Source organism: Solea solea, chromosome 14 (genome assembly GCF_958295425.1).
Source record: "Solea solea chromosome 14, fSolSol10.1, whole genome shotgun sequence".
In the NCBI taxonomy this organism is placed as follows: domain Eukaryota; kingdom Metazoa; phylum Chordata; class Actinopteri; order Pleuronectiformes; family Soleidae; genus Solea; species Solea solea.
Genome location: NC_081147.1, coordinates 16,538,762 through 16,563,277, shown reverse-complemented (window position 1 = coordinate 16,563,277; position 24,516 = coordinate 16,538,762). Strand labels below are relative to the sequence as shown.

The 24,516-nt window shown below is 40.9% G+C and overlaps 1 protein-coding gene across 1 annotated transcript; it reads right to left on the bottom strand.

The window, feature by feature from the left end:
- Positions 1-204: 204 nt before the first annotated feature.
- On the bottom strand, positions 205-23,203 carry LOC131473050 (protein diaphanous homolog 1). Its single transcript, XM_058650568.1, has 12 exons — positions 23,179-23,203; positions 13,775-13,927; positions 13,555-13,649; positions 12,972-13,073; positions 12,448-12,687; positions 11,835-11,964; positions 11,473-11,596; positions 11,183-11,348; positions 10,676-10,808; positions 6,914-7,003; positions 1,588-1,631; positions 205-381 (listed from the first exon to the last, which is right to left on the bottom strand). Exons 1-12 carry the CDS (start codon positions 23,201-23,203, stop codon positions 352-354), a joined length of 1,332 nt encoding a protein of 443 aa, XP_058506551.1. The 3' UTR covers positions 205-351.
- Between the last annotated feature and the right edge of the window lie 1,313 nt (positions 23,204-24,516).

The window sequence follows — 24,516 nt, the reverse complement described above, 5'->3', positions numbered from 1 at the left end:
AACTGAGAGAGCCCTGCCCTCAATCTCAGCTTCTCTCTGTCCTCACAGAAGACAGCTTGTGCTGCCCTAAAAGTTGGTCCTGTTAAGACAAAGGTTGCAAAAAATGCAGGCCTTTTTTTTTTTTAATCTTAGATTGGACTCTGGAATGCCTAAGAAATATATCTTTGTTTATCACCTGCGCAGTAAGAAGAAACTCTTCCTGCATTGGCTAATTAGACCGAGAGGAAGCAACCTCTACAGACTCTGCTCCCTCTACATTAGGCTCTTCTTTCTCATCCACCTTGGTCTTCTTTATAGGCAGTTTACATGAAGACGTGTCCTCCTGCATCAGCTCTTTGGCCAGGATGTTGGTCACTGCATGACCAGCACGTCGGTGGTTGGCTGAGAAAGAGAAACACAGAGTGAGAGTGACGCCCAAAAACAAGCAGACTTGATAATCATTTCCACATGGTTTTGTTTGTTTTTTTCACACTGTGTGCAGACAGATATGCCAGTGCATGCCATGGAGTGACATATCTGATGTATGTGCACTAAATACATATAAAAACATGTCAGTGAGCCATACAACACCACATCACCAGCCAGAGACCAAACACGTGTCACTGCAAAAATAAAGAGACAACCAGGTTGCACACGTAATCATGAGTGTGAGCCTGTGAAAATGGTATCAGCAGGTGTTTGGAATTATAAAACACAAAAAGGATGCTTGCTTTCTTTCCAAGATGCACACACATGCATTAGCATGAGACACAAAATGATTGAGTGGCGTGACTCTGTGTACAAGGATTAGAGTGATATCTGGAGCAACTACGCAGGAGCTCGACAAAGAGGAAAGGGGGGAAAAAGGAAATTAGAGGATGAGAATGATGAGATGAAGGAATGGAGATGTGTGTCTTAAGGCGGGGAGAGGTAGGAAGGCAGAAGACGGAGGCTGAGACACAGAGGAGTGGAATGATTCATAATGTGGGAGGATTAAAGAGGCAGGGATGAATGAAAATGAGAGAAACATAGATGGAGAGACTGAGTGAGAGGAGGAAATGAGCTCCAAAGAAAGACAGGAAAGGGAAGTAAAATAGATCACAGGGGAACAGTGGAGGCAGTGAAATGACAGAGGAGATGTGCAGAGAGAGAGGGAGGGAGACATTTTTTTTTTGCTAGATTATGCCCTTATGATACTGTGATTTTTTTTTTCTTCCACCTGCTTCTTCCCACACGCATGCATGCACACAAGCCTGTACAGCTCCTTCCATCACTCTATCCTTAACCAATCATCGTGCTCTTATGTGGGAGGCCAGCTGTGTAGCAGCAGCCATTTTGAACTATATAGGTCAGTGGGAGATTGTGTTTGTGTGCTTGCTATTATTTTATTGCTGGTGTTTGTGGAGAACTCTTCATTCCTCAAAGCAAAGGATGCTGAATGAAAAGTTAACATCATCACAGGACACATTTGTTGTTGTTGTTGTTGTTAATACAGGCATTGATGGAATGTGTTCCTGAGTTACAAAAAAAATTAAAATCAACCCATCATTGTCGCAACGTAAATCAACAGAGACACACATGCAAATGAGTCCCCAAACACACAGTTACCGAGCAGGTCTCCAGAACAAGCTGTGACAAAGACACAATTGAGTCTGTGGAGAAAGGAGAAGTCAAAATCATGTTTGTTCACAGTTGACTTTATATACACGAGTCTCAGCTGGACTGATCAGCACAGACAGCTGGGGTGTCAAACTGTCACCTCTAAACATATTCCTGTGAGAGAGACACAGATTTGTCCTCACCATGAACACCACAACACAGGACCACTTTTCTCTCTTCTTTCACACATATTCCTCATATCTATTTCCATCCTGCCCCGACCCTTCTCTATCACTTATAAACTTATTAATGAGACATTATGCAAATAATAAATGTGCCTGTGTATGTGCCAGTGTGGGTGGTTCTCTACATGTGTTGCCCTAAAAAGAAAATCTCATCAAAGTTTGCCAACCAAGCTCTCCTCTTCCTCTCTCACCCTCCTCCACTCTCTCTTGAGAGAGAAAACAGGGAGCAGGACAAGAGGCAGGACCAGAGGGCTGTCAGATTGGAAACGGCATGAGAAAAAGATGAGTTTAAGACCTGTACTAATTGCAATCTGGATGTGATCGGATCACTGTGGAACTATGTTAAAAGCAGGTCTGAAAGGGGTCGTAGGCATTTCTCACCATGCATGTTGTTTTCACAGAATGGCTTTGATGTTGACTAAATGATCCTTGCACTTGGCGTGAAGCCTGGTGGTTGCAGCAGTAGGAAATGAGATGGCAGGTCTCACAACAAAGACTGGATTTAGGGCCGCTTACTGGAGGGTGAGAGTGAACGAGCATGGACTGTAGTGAAAACTCATCTGTAACAAATTACACTCCAGGAGACTCACTAATGACTGCCTGATGAGGGAAACAACGCTTTGCTCTGCAGTATGCAGTGTGTGTTGCCCTTTTGAGTAGAAAATATAGAAGGTGAGGAGGGAATGAAATGAAAGTGAGTCTGCACCGTTTAATACCATTATGTGACTAAGTAACGAAGCAATCCTTACACTTGGAAGCAGCTGCAGCAACAGTTACATGACAACAGGGTAACAGTGCCATGCCTAGCACAATGAGGTATCTGAAGATGTAGGCTGGCTCTTCCATCAGTGTGACCTACTATACAGAGACTTGTATTGCCCTCCTCAGGCTACACTGGGTAGCACACAGCTGCTCTGCACTAGAGGACTGTGGGAAAAAGTGACATCATCTGCAACACACTCTCGGTTAGTATTGAGGGGCATACATTCATTTAATAGTCCATCATGGAATGGGCATAAGTGGTGCATATAATTTTACATGACCCTGGCAACATCTCATGTGTGATATACTGGTCATAACTGAAAAATATGACTGATGATGCCTGTGTGACGGTCATTATGATATATTTATGAATGCATATTAAAATTCATAATGGTAACTGAAATCCAAGTTCAAAGGTTCACAATTTGTCTTAAAAGTTATTGTGCCTCTGGAAGTACTGTCTCTGTAAAAATAATCTCTGCATTTAACAGTTCATGAGTCAACTTTTACAAAGATAGTGAGCCATGAGGAAAGCATAAGTGACAAAGGACCTCAGGGATACGGTAGTTGACATTCATGTATCAAGTACAGCATACAAAAAGATAACCCAAGATTTGAAAATGCCAATTGTCAAACTCTGATAATGAAGCAGAAAGAAAAAGAGTTGTGATAATAAAAGGACATAGCCAAGTCAACAAACAATGATTGAATCCAAAAATACATTAAAAAAAAAGAAAATCCTCAAGCAACTTCGGCTAAAATACAGGCCTTTGCAATAAAGAGGTGTGGCTGTTTCCAGATCCACAATTATGAAGTTCTTAGACAAAATTTGTCTGCATGGCTGGCTTGCCAGAAAACAATCTGTTACTGCACCAACAGCCCATTTACAACACACTAAACATCACAGAGACAAACCCTCAACACTTCTGTAACAAAGTAATTTGGTGTGATAGGACCCAAATTGGACCTTACAGTCACAACCATAAACACTATGTTTAAAGAAGAGTCAACAAGTTCTGTGAAACATGGAGGTGAATCACTGATGTCTTGGGCGTGTGTAAGCTAAAACAGGACAGGGAATTTTCGTCTAAAATGATGGCATAACGAATTCAGCATGTGATGTGAAAATACTAGAGGACCTTTGCATTCATCAGCCCAAAAAAATGTGGAAAAATCTTAAACTTTCCAACATGAGAACGATCCAAAACGCAAGGCCTTCAGTGGTTACAGCAGAATAACAAGGTGGTTCTGGAGAGGCCATCACAGTCTCTTGACCTCACATTGGAAAGATTTCAAAAATTCAGTTCATGCAAAATAAAACAAGACGTTTATCAGACATTGAGGCTTATTTAAAGAGCTACCTTACCACCCAAGACAATAAACAGCCTCTCACATAACTGTCACAAAAGACTGAAAGCTGTTTGTAATGCTAAAAGGGGCAACACACAGACTTGAGAACAAAGAATAAGTAAAATATTGAACCAAAGACCCTTTCAGTATTTTCAGAATTGCCATGTTTGGTTTAATGACTTTGCTCCTGTGTGGTGGCTCATCATTTTCTTAAAAGCAAAACTGTATGGCCTGTATTATCTCAGTGGTTAAGTAAAAGTGAGAATTATTTACATTGCATGTGTGTGTGTGTGTGTGAACATCTGTGAACAGGGGTCTTTTTCCTTTTTTTCTTAGGAGCAAAGTGTCTGCACAGCTAGCGTGTGCCTCTATTGTTGCCGAGCCCTTTATCTCTGTCTCACTGCAGTGACTGGTGCTTTGTCAACTTGTTGCTACTCTGACTGGCTGTTCTAAGTGAGGGTCAAGACCCAGCAGATGGGCCTATAGTGAGTGTTAGACACATCATTCCTCCACATACGTATGTGTATAAGCCAAATTCAGCCTCGCTGGCAAGTTTGTGTTCATACCCAAGGAAATAGACAGACCTTGAGTTGGCAATTTTAATCAATAAATTAGTATGATAGCATTTAAAAAGTATGCAAGGTTGTCTGTCCACTGGAATGCAATGTGCTTGTTGTGCTGTTATTGCTGTATTGGTATGCAAACATCATCCAAGTGTGTCTTTGTATTGGCATGTGAGCATCTGGTATGTATGCATTTACTGTGTGCCTTTAAGGGTGGGGGGTAGACAGACGGTGGGTAGACAGCTGAGGGTCCCCCATGCAGTCTATTCTTTCATACAACCAGCACAACCACGCGAACAGTTAACTGAGGTACAGGTCAAAGGTCGGAGTGTCGGCAGCCTCGTGGCTTTTCCATTCAGTCACTCTGCCGTGACACAGTGAGCGTGACAACACACTTAGTGGTCTTTTAAAACAAAGTTGGTGACGTCGGCTCTCGCCACAGCTGTGTGAGGATGAAAACAAAGAAGAGGGGGAAAGGAGGGACACACTTCACGTAATGAAGGCTGTTAAATGTACAATGGCAATGAATAGCTCCACACACAAAAAGGTAATAAGTCTTGTAGCCTTGTTTTAGAAATGCATGATAGAAAAACAAAGTAAAAATTATGCTCATGTTTGGAAAGCACAGTCGTATTATAAATAAAGATTGTAATATTCTCAGTATATACAAGTAACATTATATAATATAAAATATTGAGGCACCTATGAGGACGAATGAAACTGTAATCTGCGTCTAACAGAGTGTATCAGAAAATGTTTTTTAAAAAAAATTGCATTGAGCAACAGCTGGAGGACAATTCATAAACATTCAATTTATCAATGTTGCTACTATTTGACATTAGGGCACATTTTAGTTAAGCAATAGTTTATAGGTGTATAACACACTATGATGCAAACACAGAGCTGGATAGAACAGTGGTTTTTAGCCTGTTGATGGAGGCTCACTGTGGCCACATTTGTGCCAGATATTTATCAGTTCAGCCAGAGTCAGCCTCCTACTTTAGCTTTACTAAATGTACTCTCTAAAGCAGCCAAACATTTGTGTGGGTCAAATACTTGAGGCCATTCCGAACTGTACGAGGCAAAGTGGGTAACTATAAAGGAGCAGCCTTTAAACACTAGAGAGGAATATATAAAATGCTAACATCAGAGATTGCCAAAAACTATCAACAGTGCTTCACAACCTCTACAAGAGCCAGGGAAAACAATAATCTTTGGCAAAAGAAAAACAGACCAGAAAATACTGGACAAGAGTAGTCGTGGAGGAGGTACTGAAATGTGATACATATGGCCACTCATAGTTTCCTACCACAGACAAGTATGCAGAGGGAGGAAGGCTTGTGCTCCCTTTCTCCCTCACACATGTTAAGGTATTTCCTGTAAGGACTGTAAGGTGGCCAAACAGTACTAAGGGTGACTGACTGAAACCTCAAGTGGGCCCCATTCTTACCCCTGCTTCCTTCATTTCCTCCACTAAATGTTGTCTCCGCTCAGACTCATCACCACTGAACTGATAATTCAGTGAGTGAAAGAAAGAAAGAAAGAAAGGAGCAGTCAAATACTCTGTAGCAGTCTACTACAGAGTATTTGACTGGATCACCACATCTGGCTTCTATTGAAAAGGGATTGGGTTGCACACTTTACCTCAACTTCTCTTATGTGTGAATATCCACATATGTCTATGTGTAGAAACACACAAATACACATTCTCTCTCTCTTTCTCCCTCTCTCTATTAATGGACACTGGACACTCTCCCACACACATGGTTCCATACAAGTTTCCTAAAGTCTGGAATCTTGTTACACACAATCCTATCAACAACACATAAAGAGGTGTGACCTAATTTTCATTTGCATTTTTCGCTAGTTATATATAACCTACAAAATGTGATACAGAAACAGTTTACAAATGGCAGAAACAGAAAAACTCAGTGGTCTCCACTAAGTGCAACTGGACTGGCAAACAGTGGAGTAAGTGGCTAACCAGATTACTTACCTCTATGAGCTTACAAACTGAACTACATGGCCTGAATGAAAATCAATACAAGATGGAGCTGTGCCGGAGAGGAATATGTTCTCACAAACTGGACATGAATACCTGCCTAGTGAAGTAATGTGAAAAACTGTTTCTTGTTCCTAGATTTAAACGACAGTTGAATAATTACAATACTTAAAATTGTATAACCATACACATATATATATATATATATATATATATATATATATATATATATATATATATATATATATATATATGTACATATACAGTACTTTCAAGGACCTTACAAAGAACTATGTGATGAAGGAGTCTGAAATCATGGGGTTGAAATCAGTAAATCAAACACAAGAGATGGCACTTCGACAAATCTACATGTTTTTGTGAAGATATACAGCTGGGATGCTGTATGCGAGTACCTGCTTGCCGGGGTCCTCTCTTTCTCCTGAAAGCAGCACCAGACTGCAGTGCCTCCAACAGGCCGTCCATGATACCAGTTTCATCACCCTCTGTGAACAGCATAAAGAAAAACATCAGAATAGCATCAACAAACTACTTTCTATCAATATGTTGTCAGATTCAAATTCTCATTTTGTCTCACACATAATTTTAGCTATCAAAATGAATACCCTGCTCTGAAATTACAGACATTTTTCCCTACAACATGGCAGAGATTATTGGTTTGTTGTCTCACTCAGACATACTAACAAACATGCAGGCAGGAGGGGTATTTACCAACCATGTGACCACGTAAACAAATTATCTCCATTAACCCAGATAGGCAGTGAGCTAGCTCAGCTACTGTCACTGCTTGGGGCTAAATGCTGAACTATAACAAACACACTCTTACATAAAAGACACACCCACTGAGACTTAACCTGCACATAAGCATTACATTATTACAGAAAGCATAATTATGACTTCCACTGACAGGAACCTTACATCTGAGTGTGGGTACAGATATGGTTTGTAAGGTGGCCTCAGTGTTTGTTTACATCAACATTCTCTGCACAGCCTCAGTGGCTGATGGCTTTAAATTAGGGAAAAGAGGCCAAACCAGGGGAGGTACTCCATGGCAATGCTGCAGTGTGTGCAAGAGTGTGAGTGTTGTCATGATTGTTTTGTGGACAGAATTCAGTGGCGAAACTCAACACCTAAGCAGATGGTTTTAATCATTTCTATTTGAACCTGAAAACAGACAGAGAGGCCTGGGAATGGGGCAGTGGGGTTAAAGGTTTATGTTGTCACCTACCAACCCCCACACACACACCCACACACACCAAGGCCTTACACAGCTCACATACACCCCTCAATGTCCAAGTCCCGGAACTACACCCTGAGTTCAAACTGATGTATGCCACATTCTTCTGCTTGAGAGGAAACACATCTGGCACATTTCCACTGACACTAATCACATGATGGGATTAAACCACAAGTAGGAGCACAGAGACACACAATCCTATTTATTTAAATGCACTGGAGGCAGTAGAGGGACCACACAATGACTGAGTTGTGTATAAAACACTTAGTGTTGATGGAGTGAACACCCAAATAAAACTAGAGGGTCCTGGGGCTCTAACTTTGTACATACAACACTGTGGTGTTTTTTGTGACTGTAGTTCAGGGCAACACTATTTCAAGAAGCCATTTATTAGAGTTCTTTTATCAAAGATAATTTCCATGTTTAGCTTGTTAACAATTTGCAACAGTGTTAATAACGGAGAGAACAACACTTATTGAGTGCAGTAACTTGTTGATGATCATGTGCTTTTGTTAATTCACATGATTTGTCTAAGGAATAGACACACACTCCATGATACAAAGAGTAAATTATTGCCCAAAGCAAGAAAGAACATAAGGGAGATTAATTAGTGTAATAGCATTAGATGGTGAGCACATGCACATACACACACACACACACTGTGGACAGCATGTTGTGTGGAGCAACAGCACACCTAATGGTTGTTCACACAATAACAAATAGAGAAATGGATTGAGTAATGTACAGACAGCTGGAACAAGCACAAAATAAAATATAAAAACAGTGAAAAATGTAAAGCATTTCCAAAGGAGAAATGGTCGTCAAATGGGATTTAGAAAGATTCTTTTTTTTTTCCTAATGTCTCCTTATAGTCTTGCCTTCAGTCGCCTGGGGTGAGACATCAGGGTTTGTAGGCTTATCCCGTCTGATTCTCTCTCACCCTGTGCCTTTCTCTCCTCATCCTCCCCTCTCCTCTAACCCTCTTTACTAAAAGACACGAACACAGTCTAATTCCCAAGACAGCATCTGCTGCTTCCCTCTTCTCTTACCCTCCCCCACAAAGCTCACTCACTTACTCTTTCAGTGGAGCACAAGCACTCCTTGTGGCAGTTCCCATACCAGCAACCATTTGAGTCCTGCAGCCACACATGCACACACCCTTTGCCACATAAATAGGAAGGCACAGCCCACACAATCTTATACAGACAGTACTGACACCTAGCTGTAGATATGAGGAATAGTTGGTTTCAAAGCAGCTTTATCAATTATCCGAATAAAATGAATCACAGGAAGAAATGTTTATCAGTACAGTTGTACTGAAGAAGCAATCAGATTCAAATCAAACTACAATCTTATTCAAACTACAGATTGTGACTGGAGACCCTTGGGTGTGGCATGCGTCTGGTGTACTGAATCTTGAACTTCACAAGAGCTTAACAATGCAAGCAACCTTTCTTTTAAACTTAATTCTTATAAAATCAATACTCTAAAAGAACAAACATTTTAGAATAACCATTCACAATAATCACTGTCACATGCTTAGCACATGTGAGGTCCTGTTGAGTGAGCGCCTGTCTGTCTGACTCGCAGAGGAATGACAAGGCCACAGACTGCAAACACATTCTGACCCTGGGACAACTGGGACATTGTGCTTCACAGTCTATGAATTCACAAGATAACAAGGTGGTGTGTGTGTGTATGTGGATGAGTTGGTGATTGTACACAAAAAAAAAAAGGAACCATGAAGATGTCAGCATGTGAAAGGCTGGCAGTTAAACAGCCACTGTGTACAGCAATTCAATATGAGGGTTATGAACAAATACGAAACAGGTGTGTCTGTCAGATTTGTGTGTGGTTTAAGTCAAATAAGTGTAAGGCGACAGGGACAGGCAAATATGCCACCTGTATGTAAATGATCTCTTTCCCACTCATGCAGGCGCACACAGACACAGCTTTGAAGCACTATTATGTTCCGTTCGTGCATGCCTCTAGAGACTGCATATGAAATTTGACTATCTTTTACTTTGCGTAGGAAAATGTCTACTCCATCCCTGAAAGTGGAGTGATGTGTCTTTTAAGTGGTCTTTCAATGAACAAAAGACAGAGTGGGAGGAAAAGGAGAAAAGAAGAGGGAGTGAAGGAACACAAGAAGTAAGAAAGAGAGGACAGTAGAAGCCAGCTGGAACATGAAGAAATAGGAGAAAGGCTGGAAAGACTTTCAGTGAAAGAGGTTCAGAAAACCAGCACACATCCTGACACACACACTGAAAAAGTAATTTAGTCTCACACACATACATACACAAATACAAAATGCAGTGGGGCTGCATAGAATTTTTCACTGTAAAGAGTCCCAGGAGAATCCAAATGGAGCCAGAGAAATGAGGAATGTACTGAAACTAGGTCACAGTCTGAAAGAAAGGGGAAAAAGGGTCTACACATAAATGTGTGTCTGCAAGGGAGTATTTAAGAATGCCAATGTGTGTCTGTTACACAGGACAATGTAACTACTGGCAAGCCTCAAATGACACATTTCAGATATGAAGAAACAAGTTTTAAAGTGATAAAGACATTTGGGCTTCCTTTCAGTTCTCGTCTTGAGAAGCAAATCCCCTTTACACCCAGGAAGTGAAATGAGGCCAAGCATTCTGGTATATGCTCTTGGTCCCCTCATCTTCACTTTATGTAGAGTTTCATTGTTAACTTGCTTCTTTCATAACACAGAACATCAATATTAGATTAACTGTGGTCTATAAATAGTGATGGGTTGTTCTCATACACATTCACACACACTCTTCATAAGTGTGGACTCTGACTGCCCCCAACTGGAGTTAGAAGGAAATACAAAATAAAATGAGAGGGCTGTTTTTCTTATCTCTTTCAGTCTCATGCAAGAAATGAAACAACACCAAGCAATTGTGACCTGCGTTGATGTCAAGGAGCTGGTTCCTTTTCCCCTTCTCCTCCTTCTCCCTCTCTGCTTTTTCCCTGGCCAACTTGGCCCTCTTGATCTTCTCTTCAGCCTCCTTTCTCTTCTGATTCTCCTTCACTGCTTGCTGTTGAAGAAAATTAGAAAGAAGAACAATTTCAGACAGTGTGTGGGGTAACATATTAGTGACTTCATAAAGGACAAATGAAAGACGCACCTGTCAACAAACTCAAAACCAGTGGATGGTAGTTATTCATGGTAACTGGTAAAACAAGTTATTTCCCTTTGGAGCCCTCCCAAATGGCACATTTGAAGCTCATTGTGATGTATAAACTGACAATATAATAGAATCACTCTTTTATTGTGATATCAACACAAACAGGTGCACAGGCTCCTCCCATCTTGGTTTGACTTTGTCTTTTATCAACTGCATAACAATATACAGTATCTGTGGTAAGAGGTCTTGACTTTGTTTATTCGCTTGCAAAATAACTCACTCACCTGGAACATGTTTTTAAAGGTGTTAAGGTCCCCAAATAATTCCTCTACAGAGATTTTACTGGGGTCAAAGACAAAATAATCTCCCAGGTCAGCATACTGCTTCTCCATATTCTTATGCATCAGATCCAACTTCTCATGCTGCTCATGGGCACTGACAATGAAACTGTAAAGACAATGTATTAAGGAAGACAAACTCTCAAATTCTCTGCATCTTAGCAGAACACAACAATAGTAGGGATTGAAATTTTATAATGACAACATTGAAAAATGGAACTGAAAAACAGGATATGGACATCTTCTCCACAAACAGGTCCTTGTCGCTTTGTGGAGGTGGGAACTTTTTCAGAAGCCCCTCCAGGTCCCTGACCTGACGGCCCATCAGTTCTACGTTCTTCTGAACTGTCTCTGCAGAAACTGGAGGGGACATGAGGGAAATGGTAATGATGAAGCATTATGCCCTCATACTTTGGTTTCACTCACATTAATGGACATATCATTTGTAATATGAATAAAAGAGCTGCTATAAATATGTGAAACAAACTGTGAAGTGTCGCCATAAACAAACAAATTGTCAGTAAGGGAATAGATGTCATAACAGATATAACCCTGTAAAGAGAGAAATTCATCAAAGTCAGTTAGATGTCCTGTGTACCTCTGCTGGCCTTTTCCACATGGATGAGCTCATCTGGAAAGGTCATGATATCAGGATACTGCTCCTGGCACACATCAGCGAGGAAGTGGAGCAGTGTCTGCTTCTGATCAGATGATTTGGTGTCACGCAACTGATGGGAGATAAGGATTGATTAAAAAGGGTAGACTGAGAAGGCGATCCATCAGTAGTGATTCAGTGTCTGCATGTGCTGTCAGGGTGACACAGTTTGTGGATGCGTCTAAACTTTATATAGATATACACCGAGCCTTCAATATATTGACATTTTAAAAACTGTGTCACTACACACATATACATATATATATACACATACATACATACATACATATATACATATATATATTTATATATATTTATATATATATACATACATACATACATACATATATATACATATAGTCCTTGAATTATTGGTCAGCTCTTTAGAATAAATCCACTTTTATCTGTACATAAATATTGCCTACCGCAAAAAACATGGGGAGAAACCTTAAAAGCTAGTAACCTAGAAACTACTTTCAATAAAATTAGTTAAAATGACATGTCTGCACTTAACCTTCTGTAGGTTTTTGTGTGTAATATACACCTCATTTTTTACCTTGCAAAGGTATGATATGGAAAAGCCGAATGCCTTTCCATTGCGAGAGCCAGCATTCATGTAATTCCCCAAGAGAAGGATGATCTGCAGCAAAGTGGAGAAGTTCTGACTTCCCCTGAGCTCCTCGCAGGCTGCCGTAACAGAAACCACATCCGGCTTGATATTGTTCAGCTGCTCCTCAAACTGCAGTTTAAACAGGATGGCCTGAAGCCGTGGCATCAGTTGGTTGACAGTGGACATCTGCAGAAATGGGGGGGGGGGTGGTTGTTGAGACTTTGTTGCCACATTGTGTGCATGTGTGTGAGAGAGACGGGGATTTCATCTATTACAGTTGAACAAAGACCCCTGTGTTTAACAGCATGAGGATTTTCAATGTCTTAAATAATGAGAGTGGCATGACTCTAAAATTTTCCTGTCTCATTTCTCGTCACAGTTTGTGGTAAGTGATGTCCAAGTCAGCAGGGAAACAAGACTACACATCTCAATCATCATTTTGTTTTGATTTTGAGCGCATCACTCCTCACCACTACTCCAAACTGTTCGGACTCGGCCAAGTCATCGTATTCATCCTTCATATCTCCAAGGACACTCAGCTGCTCTGGTGCTGGCAGTTGTTTGACCAGATTCTACATGGCAATAAGAGAGAAAACATACATGACTTCAAGGATGTGGAGACGCCTTTGTGTTACTCCTTAAAAAGGACATGGGTCTACTCAAAAGATGGACAAGTAGACTGACCCAAGAAAGACACAATTTTGTTCAGACAGCTGGTTACATGCTGTGTAGAGCAGTTAAGTATTTGGAATAAGCAAAAATAAACAAATGCAACATTAAAACGTCTAAATGCATTAGCCACATTGACAAACACCATAGCCATAAAGTGCTAGAACATGTTTTCTGTCCATTACAATAATGACATATCAACTACACAGTGTAATAAAAAGAATTGGAGGCATCTGAACCAAGTCCTGATTTTGTGAATTTACCAAAATATTACAAAAAAAAAAAAACACATTCTCCTGCTTTTTATTTTCACATATGACTCTAGATATAAATTAATTCTAAGGAAATATTATACAGACACTGGGGTGGATCTGAGGTAATTACCTGCACCAGGGACTCTGTTAAGATCTTCTCATTAACCTCTAGGATGGCATTCTTGATCTCCTCATAAGGGAGACGGAAGGATCCCAGGAAAATGGCTGTAAGCAAACAGTTAATTTCACATGTTAAAATATACTTAGGATCCAGTTGAACATGCCTGGACAGTGGAGCTGACCAAATGTACTTGAAGAACTATGTTATTGTTATATCTTAGGGGACTTACACAGGTTCTGTGCACTCTTGGAGTCAAGAAGCTTCAGCTCCTTCACTTTCTTCTTCTGCACCTGCTTCTTCTCATCTCCACCATCCTGCTCCTTTTTGGCTAGAGAGGTGGACAGAAGAAAGAAAACGTCTTTATAAACGTATTGGTAACTTTCTGACCATCACATGATTACTGGATATGAATAACATTTGTGCCAAGTGAGACAGAATTAAAGTGGCTTAGAGTGATGATAGGAGGCAGTTTGATGGCTAGAAAAACTGGCAGCCTTGATAGAGCATTCACTTTTTACACTCTTTCCCAAACGTTTGGTGTTAACATTACATGATTGGCCTTGGGTGAGACTGAATTAATATGAAATGGCTGCAAACGACAGGAAAGTTGTCCCTGATGTGTGAGGGCCTGGCAAAACAGTTGGACATTTGTTAGTTGAAGGCATTTAAAATCCACAGTCATCTTACACGTGCGTTCACACTGGATTCTATCACATATAGGTTTGACAGTAGCACTTTAAGGATGTGTCCGTGTGTGTATGAGGGTGAATGTGCACTAGATAAGAATAAGAGGTGAAGGATGAACAAGCATATATATTTACAAGCAAAAGGACTTGATGTTTTGCTCTTGGCAGATTAGTATGTGGCACGACTCCTGACATTACACTGATATAAAAAAAATAGTAATGATGTTTTCTCATCCCTTTTGTACAATGTTAGACTTGCAAAACATGATGAACACTCAAATCTACTTCTCTCTCGTACATTCTTTTCCAGTACTCAATTTTAGACTGTGTTGTACTTGTCTCTCTTTTTGGCAATGTCCATGTAAAAATTAGACAATAACAGGAAATGTGAATTGCTGTCTGGAAAATGGCCAACAACAACAATGTGGGTATATGTTAAAAATACGTAATGCTCACTCTCTTTGTCGCTCACTGTCTAACAAAAAAAGACAAAAAAATACGAGTCACAATCCTCCCATGTGCTGTGTAGCCCACCTGTTTCCACTACCTAAATAATAATGATGAAATTTTGTAGTGATGTAATGTATGTGAAGACAGCTTAATTTACCTGTTACTAATGTAATTATCTGTCCTTATTGTCTGTTAGGTCAAACTAACTCCCTGCTCTCCATCTTGCATTACTGAGTCATCCATAACTTTTTCTCACACTTCATCCACATTCAACAGTAGTTTTTGAGATTAGTGAAAAATAGTCTTATTCAAGCACTCTCCACAGTCCACACAGAGACAGTCAATACAGTATAACAACTCACTCATCCATCTCTCCAGCCTTCCAAATGTCCAGTCAGACAGTATTCTGTCTTACTGTGAGAAGCCTATTAGTTGAAGTCTGTTAACTAGTCTGGGCCTATTCATGAGCTCTACATCTCACAATCTAGCTATTTGTTTTAATTGCACTGAACAGTCAGTCATTTAGGACTGTGGCCTCAATAAGTCCCATTGTTTTAAACAGTGTTAGCTTTATGAAACCGTTCCCTCTCGGACTCAAATGAAAATGTGACACAACCGTCGACCATATACATGCGATTTCTGTTTTATCAGTGCAATCAGCTTGGTGTGACACTATCATGAATCAATAATGGTATTGTTTGTCAAACACTGCAGCCAGAGCCACTACTGAGACTAGGAAACCACAGCAGGAAGTAAACCATTACGCACACAAACAGGGAAGGGAAATCTGTCAGGAAATCTGAGACCGAGAGGAAACAACATAAAACTATTCACACAAACACAGCTGAGAGGTTAGGAAGAAACACAAAGGAAGTAAATTGCATGAATAAATACACTCAAGTCAGTAACACTAACAGGTGGACTGATAGTGATAATGACAAAAATAGTAAACTTAAATTGGGGAAAAGACATATGACGATACCTAAGAGCACTTACATCACTAAAAGCATTTACACCAAATTCTAAATACAGAAACAAACATAGATTTAAAGACTTAAAAACAACACATGCACTAAATGTCTAACCTATATATATATATATAATCTCATGAAGAGACAATCCAGTTAGTCTGGAGTTTAGTGAAGTAATAACAACACATTATCATGTCAGTAGGTCATTGTGTAAGTGTGTGTCCCAGAGAGATGGAGAACAGGTCAGCGAGCATGTGTATGTGTGTGTGTGCATCCATGCTGTAATAGCTACAGTGCCAACTGTGCTCTAGCCAATGAAATCGGGCTATGCTGACATCATGGCTGATTCATAAAATGGGGTCTGGTGTGCAGAGTGTAAAATGGCTGCTCCAAGCTGTCCACATGCACAGCCAGCTCATTTTATTTATGAGCCAATGGCACCTCTAGTGGTGTAATGAAGCACTGCACCAGGTTACACTTAGTCACTGTTGGGGAGGAGGGGAGATAACAGAAGCAGAACATAAATGTGACTAGACACACACACAACTCAGATAACATATAAACCGACTTGTGGAGTGCTGAGATCTATGTTTGATCATCCCAGCTGCCTTTTTATCATACCGTCTCAAAAAGAAAGAGTCTTTTCTGGTAACAAATCACTGCCACCCATTCTAACCACACACACACACACTCACGCGCGCGCGCGCACACACACACACACACACACACACACACACACACACACACACACACACACACACACACACACACACACACACACACACACACACACACACACACACACACACACACACACACACACACACACACACACACACACACACACACACACACACACACACACACACACACACACACACATTTCCTGGAACACCTCCCCCTCGTCTCCCCAAACAGCTGCTTGGCAATGAGAGATGATGGGGGAAAAAAAGAAAAGGGGAAGCTGGGTCCGTGCGTGTGTGAATGTTTGTGTATGTGCGTTCGTGTCTGCCTGTAATCACACATGTGTGTCATGAAAGAAGAAACAAACTTCTTCCATTTCTAACTGCTGTTTTCAATTAACTAGGGGAGAAAACAGAAACGAGAAAGATAAAAAAAGACGGGGTGACGGAGGGGTGGAATGAAGAGAAAGAAGGGTACAATCATGCAGAGCAAACTCACGCAGATGTCGATGTTAATATTTAACAAAGTGTATCGCTGTGTGTGTGTGCGTGTGTGAGTGTCTGCACAAAGAGGAGTCTGTTTAACAGTCAGCAGACCTGAGTACAACCCCCCACCCCCCCACACACACACACACACACACACCACCCCATGGTCTCTTCCTCTCTTGTTCCCTCACTCCTTAAAAGGAGAAAAAGTGTGGAGGGGAAGATGATGGGTAGCCAGGCTTGGAAAAAGACAAGAAAAAGCAAAGAACAGATGGAAAGAAAGAAAAAAGTGCAAGAAGGTTAGGAAAACAAAGACAGAGGCAAAGAGAGGAAAAAGTGCAAAGTCTTTAAAAACTCTGAACTATTTTTTATACTACTTTTTTCACTCTTTCCATGCTGCATTTAAAGTCTACACCACATCAACATGTGCTCTATTGTATATGTGTCATACCAGGAGTGCTTTCAAGGGCCCTCTGGTGGTAACACTGGAGAAAAGCACATCACTTACTTATATACTTACTTATATAACTTCAAACTAATTTTTTTTCCATTCAACATTCCAGGGCTGGAGTTTGTCTAAACCGAAACAGGGGAGAGTGGGTTTATAGTTTCAACATCAGATTACGTGGGGTGAGCAGTTCTTTGGAAAAAGTTGCTGAGGTTGCTCAAGGAGAATAGCACAGAGAGACACAAAACACATTTGTTGCCAACTTTTACCATCAACAAAGACCAAAACATTTCAGAGAAACTCAATGACAACACACATGTTTTACTTTGAGAAAGTTTAAGTTTTGATAAGGGGGAGAAAAAGGGAGAAGGGCATTAAGTTCTTTGTCTAAAGTAAACAGAAGGCCGGAGCTATGGCAGACAGAAGGACAGCTGTAGCTTTGGTCCCTTTAAACTTTAAATGTCCAACATTATGTCACTCTCAATATAAGTGTGTGTGTGTGTGTTTGTGTATGTTACAATGTGTGTTTGACAGAAGAAGAATAAGGGGGTTTCCACGGTAACCTCGGGTCTGAAAGAGCCTCTTCATCCTGTTTTTCACTGTGAAAGAAAGAGGAGAAAAGATTTCTGACTGTGTGTGTGTGTGTGTGTGCGTGTGCCTGCATGTGCATGTGAATGTGAAAAGGACCAGATGGCAGGGTGGGGCAGTGAGGAGGGGGGATGGGGGCAGGATGTGGGAGGGCCAGGATACAGGGGGAGGGCAAGTGGGAGTGGCTAAGATGTGCTCCCTTGCGCTCCCCTGGTGTATGAAGAGTGCAACTACAGATGAAATATATGAAATTATAACATTTCATGTAATCACACTATTTTTATTTTATAAAAGCCATTGTTAGACCCTGAAATATTTAGAAAGATATTTCATTTACTTTTTTTTTACTTAACCAAACTTGAGACTTATTAGCACTACACTTCAAGTTTTGTTTTGAAGTAATTGGAAGTTTAAAATTCACATAATATTTCTCATTTTCTTTCTATTTTCAAAAGATGAAATTTTTTTTTTCCACACAGATTTTTATTTGATTACATATTTAAATCTATTTGTCAATAAAGTTTTGCAACATCACATCTTGTATTATTCAGGCAATCTTTTTTAACACTCAAAACTTATTCACTTTTAATTATTTATTAGGTTTGATTATTTCAGATGACAGGCAATGTCAATAAATATAAGAGTGAAAAAAATGTCTTCACAGACTTCTATTAGTTACAAAGTAAGTTAATTTATATTAGACCATTTATTTTACATTGACAATGTTTTTACTTTTCTACTTACAGAAAGGTACTTTAGAGTGGTATAGACTGGAGTGAAATTAGTTTTTCTTTTTTCATTATTGTCATTATTATTATCTAAATGTAATGACTACAGGAGGCACAAAGTGAGGATCCATCATTGAGGGTATTGTTTAGGCATGGGGTCATAGTGCCCTCCATTGGTAAAATTTATGTACTGCAGCTAGATGTATAAGGCTGACAAATCCCTTTACCTCACTTACACACTGCATCTCAATGGTGCCATCCAAGTTGTGTGTAGAGAGAGAGGGAGAGAGCCAGTGGAAAAGACAGAGAGACATAAAGATGAAATTAAGAACATGCTGCTTGAGATTGCATGTACGTGACAGTGCCAAAAGAGGGGAGATGGCGCTGGAAAGAGGATGTGTAAGTGTTTGAAGGCGAAAGTGGGGACAAGGGTTTGGACACAGTTGGTCTGTCTTTGTCAGTGTGTGTCAGTGTCATTCTCCCAGGGCCATTGTGACCTCTCTCTGCTCTTCTGACCATGAAGGTCTTAAGCAATGACGCACACACGGCACGTAACAGCATCACTGATGAGACACACACACACACACACACACACACACACACACACACACACACACACACACACACTCAGACACAGTATGCTGCCTGCATTACTGATAAAGTGCACCATAGTCAACACACCGACACAGCACTACCTTGAACTTGAATTTGCACTTGCTGAAACCACACAAACAACCCATAAATCCCCATAGCGAATAACACAGGACACAGCCAGACCCCCCCATCCACAACACGCACACACACACGGGAAGAGGTGAGCTGCTATGGTGTGCTTATTAAATCAGTCCTATATCAGCGAGTCTCCTTGGGACAGCAGAAAAGATTTACTACAGCAATTACACTGGCTAATTACAAGGAGGAGAGACAGAGGGAACGAGGGAGAGCTGGAGAGCTATAGGGTTTAAAGGAGAGAAGGTAATCAAATCAAAAGCAGCAAGAGCAAATAAAAGTGCAAAAAACTGAGGTGGTAAGAGAGAAAATAAATGGAGAGAGAAAGAGGAGGGGGAGAGAGAGGGAGAGGGGGAGAGAGAGAGAGGTTAGTATAAAGGACAAATATGATGAGCCTGTGACCTTGAAACAGTCATAACACCTGTTCATTGAATGGGTTACATGAAGACAGCATCACAGTTCAGTGTGTTAAACCCACACACTAGTCTGTGTATGTTCGCATGTATCCCAGTGTTGTTAGGAAGTCACTGCAGAGGCAGACAGCAGAGATCGAGTCAATCCCATGCTTATGATAAAACACAACATGTGATCAATGTGTTCCAGTGGAAACATGCATCTCTGCCATGTTACTGAATACAACACATGGACTTTGACTTTAACGTTAACACATTGTGACTCACTGAGTATTTTTGTTGTTTTTCTGCGACACTCTCGTGTTTGTTTTTCACAGTATGAATGTCCTTGACAATGCATTGGCCCTTGCAACACAGTGCTCCCTCTATGGGGAGGAGAGTGAATCACACAATTAACACTTGAGCAAGCCTAGCAAGTGTGTGCCTCATCAGTCAGCCTGGCCTGACGGATGAGATTAGTGTCGTTACAGACTACGACTGTATCTTTGAAGGTCTCAAAACATGAAGAGCTCACTGAAAATAGCCTGTAAGGGTAGCAATTAACAGTAGCTATGAACTTCAAGGTGTTGCTCATGGACACTTCATCTTGACAGATGATTGGAGTCAGGTCATGCAGTTCAATGTTACCCTTTCTATATAGAGCGCCGACTGCCTACCAAACAAACTGACATTTCCCTGCAAGTTAAGTGTACCCTTCATCCCAAACACTTCATGTGCACACCCATGCAGAAAGTCTCATTTACATGAGCACTGAGGTAGAAATGAAAACCTAAAAACCAGGTTTCTATTGCAATTAAAAAGTTAGATGAACTGTAACACGCATGTACCCCATGAGGCACATTTTGCCCTGGGCAAAGGGGATTAGGTTGAAGCCTCCTGTCAGGCTTCAAATATTCATTATTACGTTATAGAAAAATAGCACAGAAAAGGTGAATTGGAGCAAGAAGGACAAAGAAAAAATTAGAGTGCAAAAAGGAGCACGAGTAAGAAATAGTCAATTTATGAAAACAAGCAGTTCTGACTTATGCAAAAGAAAAACAGATGAAAGGAGGACAGAGAAGAATCTACACAGTGTCATGCCATGGAGGACAGTTAAAAGCTCATCGCGGGGCTGGAGCATAGACTCATCCTCTGTTAATCCCTCAGCTTCTGTCCTCTCATCTCCAACCATCCATCCCTTCACTCATCTTTATCTCTGCTTCAGTGATGAGGACAAAGAAAAGCACTCAGTCATTTGCTCCCTCCACCATCTCTTCGTCTCTTCAGGCAAGGCTCGCAGGACTGATTAGCAATTGTGTCTTAAACACATGGTGGAAAGATTGGCACACATGAACATACGCACATGGAAGCATGTGCACATATACACACACACACATACACGCATGCATGCATGCATGCATGCATGCATATTCTGTGTGGCAAAGAGAAGGACAAGGACCAGTTTTGTTGGTCTGATAAACCCTTGAGGATGGCCCAGAGACATTTATGGGGCTGGAGTGGAGGAGGGAGTTTTGCCTTTTCGAATGTCAGCCATTGCTCACACATTTGATAAAGTGTATCTGTCCAGAGGCAAAAAAAGATTGGTCTGTTTTCTGGTGCTGGTCAGAATGTTTGGTGTTTTTTTTTTGCAAACATACTAATATAACGAGGGAGAGGAGAGGAGAGTGAAAAGACATGCAGAGAGTAATGCTTGAGGATAAAGGGGCGATGGAAGGCAGCATTATGGTAGAGATTCTGTGGAGCTAAAATATGAGAAAGAAGGATGAGCAGAAGAATGAACAAAATGTGAAGAAAGAAACGTGGAATAAAAGTACACATTCAGAAAACTCAAATACCACAATTAACATACTACGTAGACTGACAATCATCTCTAATTACACATGACTCAAAACTCTCCCTTTGAACTGGAGTTTGCTGTATTTAATTTACAGCTTTGCAGGATCACTACACGCACAGTTTTAAGATTCAATCTATAAAGCCAAGAACACAATAGTTTTTTGGGGGGGAATTGGTGTATGTGAACATTCACCTTTGTTGCAAAGGCTTTGGAAAAACTACTGCAGATGTTTGAAAAACATCAGTAACACTGGATCATAGTCAAACAAGGTAGCTAGAGGGGGGTGACAACCATGATCTGGCAACCTCCACCCGTTCATGGGAACCATGGGGATAAGTCTGTCTCATCAAAGATCTTTCGGGGTGCTGCAGGGATTCCAGTTTGTGAAATCAGTTTTACACTCAGAAGAGAGAAAAACAGCCACCAAAATAAACTGCACAAGAGAAAAATGTTTGAACAGGGAGACAGATGAGCAAATTCTCTCCTATAACATCTGTGTGCTGGCCTCTCAGGAATTGGCTGTAGTTAGGGCTAGACAAAAAATATAAACACACGGGGCACAAAGACACAAAAATACACATGCAATCCAACCATGTGCTTAGTGAGCCATCAGGGGACATGTTGCCAATCAGACAGCTATGTGAGGCTGGGCAAATGAAAACAATCAAGGAACAACAAAATATGGCTGAGAGACTGGCATGCGTTTATGTGAGTCTGTTTGTGTGATTGAGTTCTCACACACATGCAAGCACACACTCTCACACAAATGCATTCACAATGCAGAGATGAGCCTATGTGTTCATTCCTGAAGCAAATATGTGTGGACAGATTTTCTGTGTCTTCTGTACATAGAAAATTAAATGTTCTTGTTAAGAGTGGCATATTTAGGAAAAGACAGTTTACGTTTATTTTACATTGTGTACACTTGATTGGATCGAAGTGTGTGTGTAAAATGAATGGATATACAGTATTGCAGGGGTTATCTGTAACCAAATAGACGACAACAATGCCAATAAGAAACAAGTTGTAAATAAAATAATAGTGTTTGCTTTTAAGGTCTGGCAGTAAGTCAATAAAAGACTAACAAAATACAAGACCAGTATGGTACTTATTTATTTGTGACCTAGCATGTGTATGAATGTCTAGTGAGCTATCGCTCCCTTCTCTGTTTTGTCTTTCCTCATGGCTCAGTGAGTGTGTCAGTCTGCATTGGCCCTCTTTTAGAAGCTACTGAGAGATGGCAGCACCATTAAAATTTAACCCACTATCTCACCACTCACCAGAAACTGACAAAGAGAGAGGGAGAGAGAGGGAGTGGCAGAGAGAGCTAGGCAGACATATACATGCATGTATCTAACTAGTGATCTGCGTGAACATGCACACACGCATACTCATTCCAAGTCAGATGTGATCGCGAGAGATGGGAAGCGACGGAGCGAAAGATCCCATACAGATTGAGAGTGAAGAATAAGGTGGGGCATATTACCAGCCAGAAACCACACACAGTGTGAAAAAAGTGACATCAATTCATCAGGGGATATGAGGGTGTATGGACCTTATGTTCCATCATTCTGCACAAATCCCCCCTAAATCCACATTTCCTCATTCCATTACCTTCCCTCTCGTCGTGGCTTCCCATTCCTTCACAGTAATCCTTCTTTTGTCTTGCTCCATCTTTCTATATCTATCACTCTTTAGATTAAATATTGTCTGACACGTAGCTTTTTTTTCAACATTCTGTCATCTCTCTTTCAGTCTTCCTACCTTTCTATCTCTCTTTCTGTCGTTTTCTGCCTCAGTGGAGTGTGGGATAGGAGGCAGAGCTGAAGGCCTATGGTCCCTTAATTAAGAAGCAAGGCGGAACGAGGCCACAGTTAACAAGGACACACACAGACATTTGCACAGCTTTCCTTGAAAGGACCTTCATTGTCACCATCAGCACTACAAGTTGGCACTGAGACAAGTCTGACGTGAGGTAGTACACTCGGACATTGACCTACAAGTGACTGAAACCTTAACCATAAATCCAAGCTCTAATCCCCTTAACTTGCACATTCACTTTATAATACTTTTGACTTGCAAAATCTAAAACTCAAAAATAGTCGCCACATAATTTCCTCTTCTTTCACACATCACAACACCTAATCAAAGGCTGAGGACCTGGGTTGAAATCTGTGGGGCTAGGACTCAATCAGCCAGTGCAATCAGACACAGGCCACACACACACAAACTCACAAGTAACTACAATTACGCACAAGAACGACACACATATAATAAGCCTCGAGTTGACTGACGAGAGGAAGGCAAAGATATTATTCAGTCTACCTCATCACTGCTGTAACCATATCACACACACACACACACACACACACACACACACAGAGGAGGCGGGCTGGAAGTAGCTATTTTGAGTGTGCGTGCATCCATTCTCTGCGAAGGTGACTTTGGGCTGGCTGGAGTGGTAATTGGGTACACATACAAATGCCTTTTTCTTCCTCTTCCCCACGTTCGCATCACCCTCCCCAGCCGCCACCCTTTTCCCTCACCACAGCCCCGAACGTGATTACATTTCCGACATGAGTGAGGGGTGAAGAGAGACAGCAACAGAATGAAGAAAAAGAGAGAGAGAAAGATGACTGACTTGGAAAACAAAGAGAGGCTAGAAAACCGCTCTCGCACAACAGGGTAAAAGACAAATAAATAACAGCAACACAAGAAATGCATGCACACGCACGTACATACATTTGTTTTTGCCCTCTGTACACAAAAGCGTATACACCTATATACCTATATAGCATTTACTCAGCAGGGGAGCATAGCAAAGCAGAGAAATAATACACAAAATGTCAGTCAGACTGTTACCCTGATCTTTTGAAGCGGCACATGCAGTAAAACACACACACACACACACAGTGAAATGGCCATCTAATTTTCTTAGACAAGTGACATTTC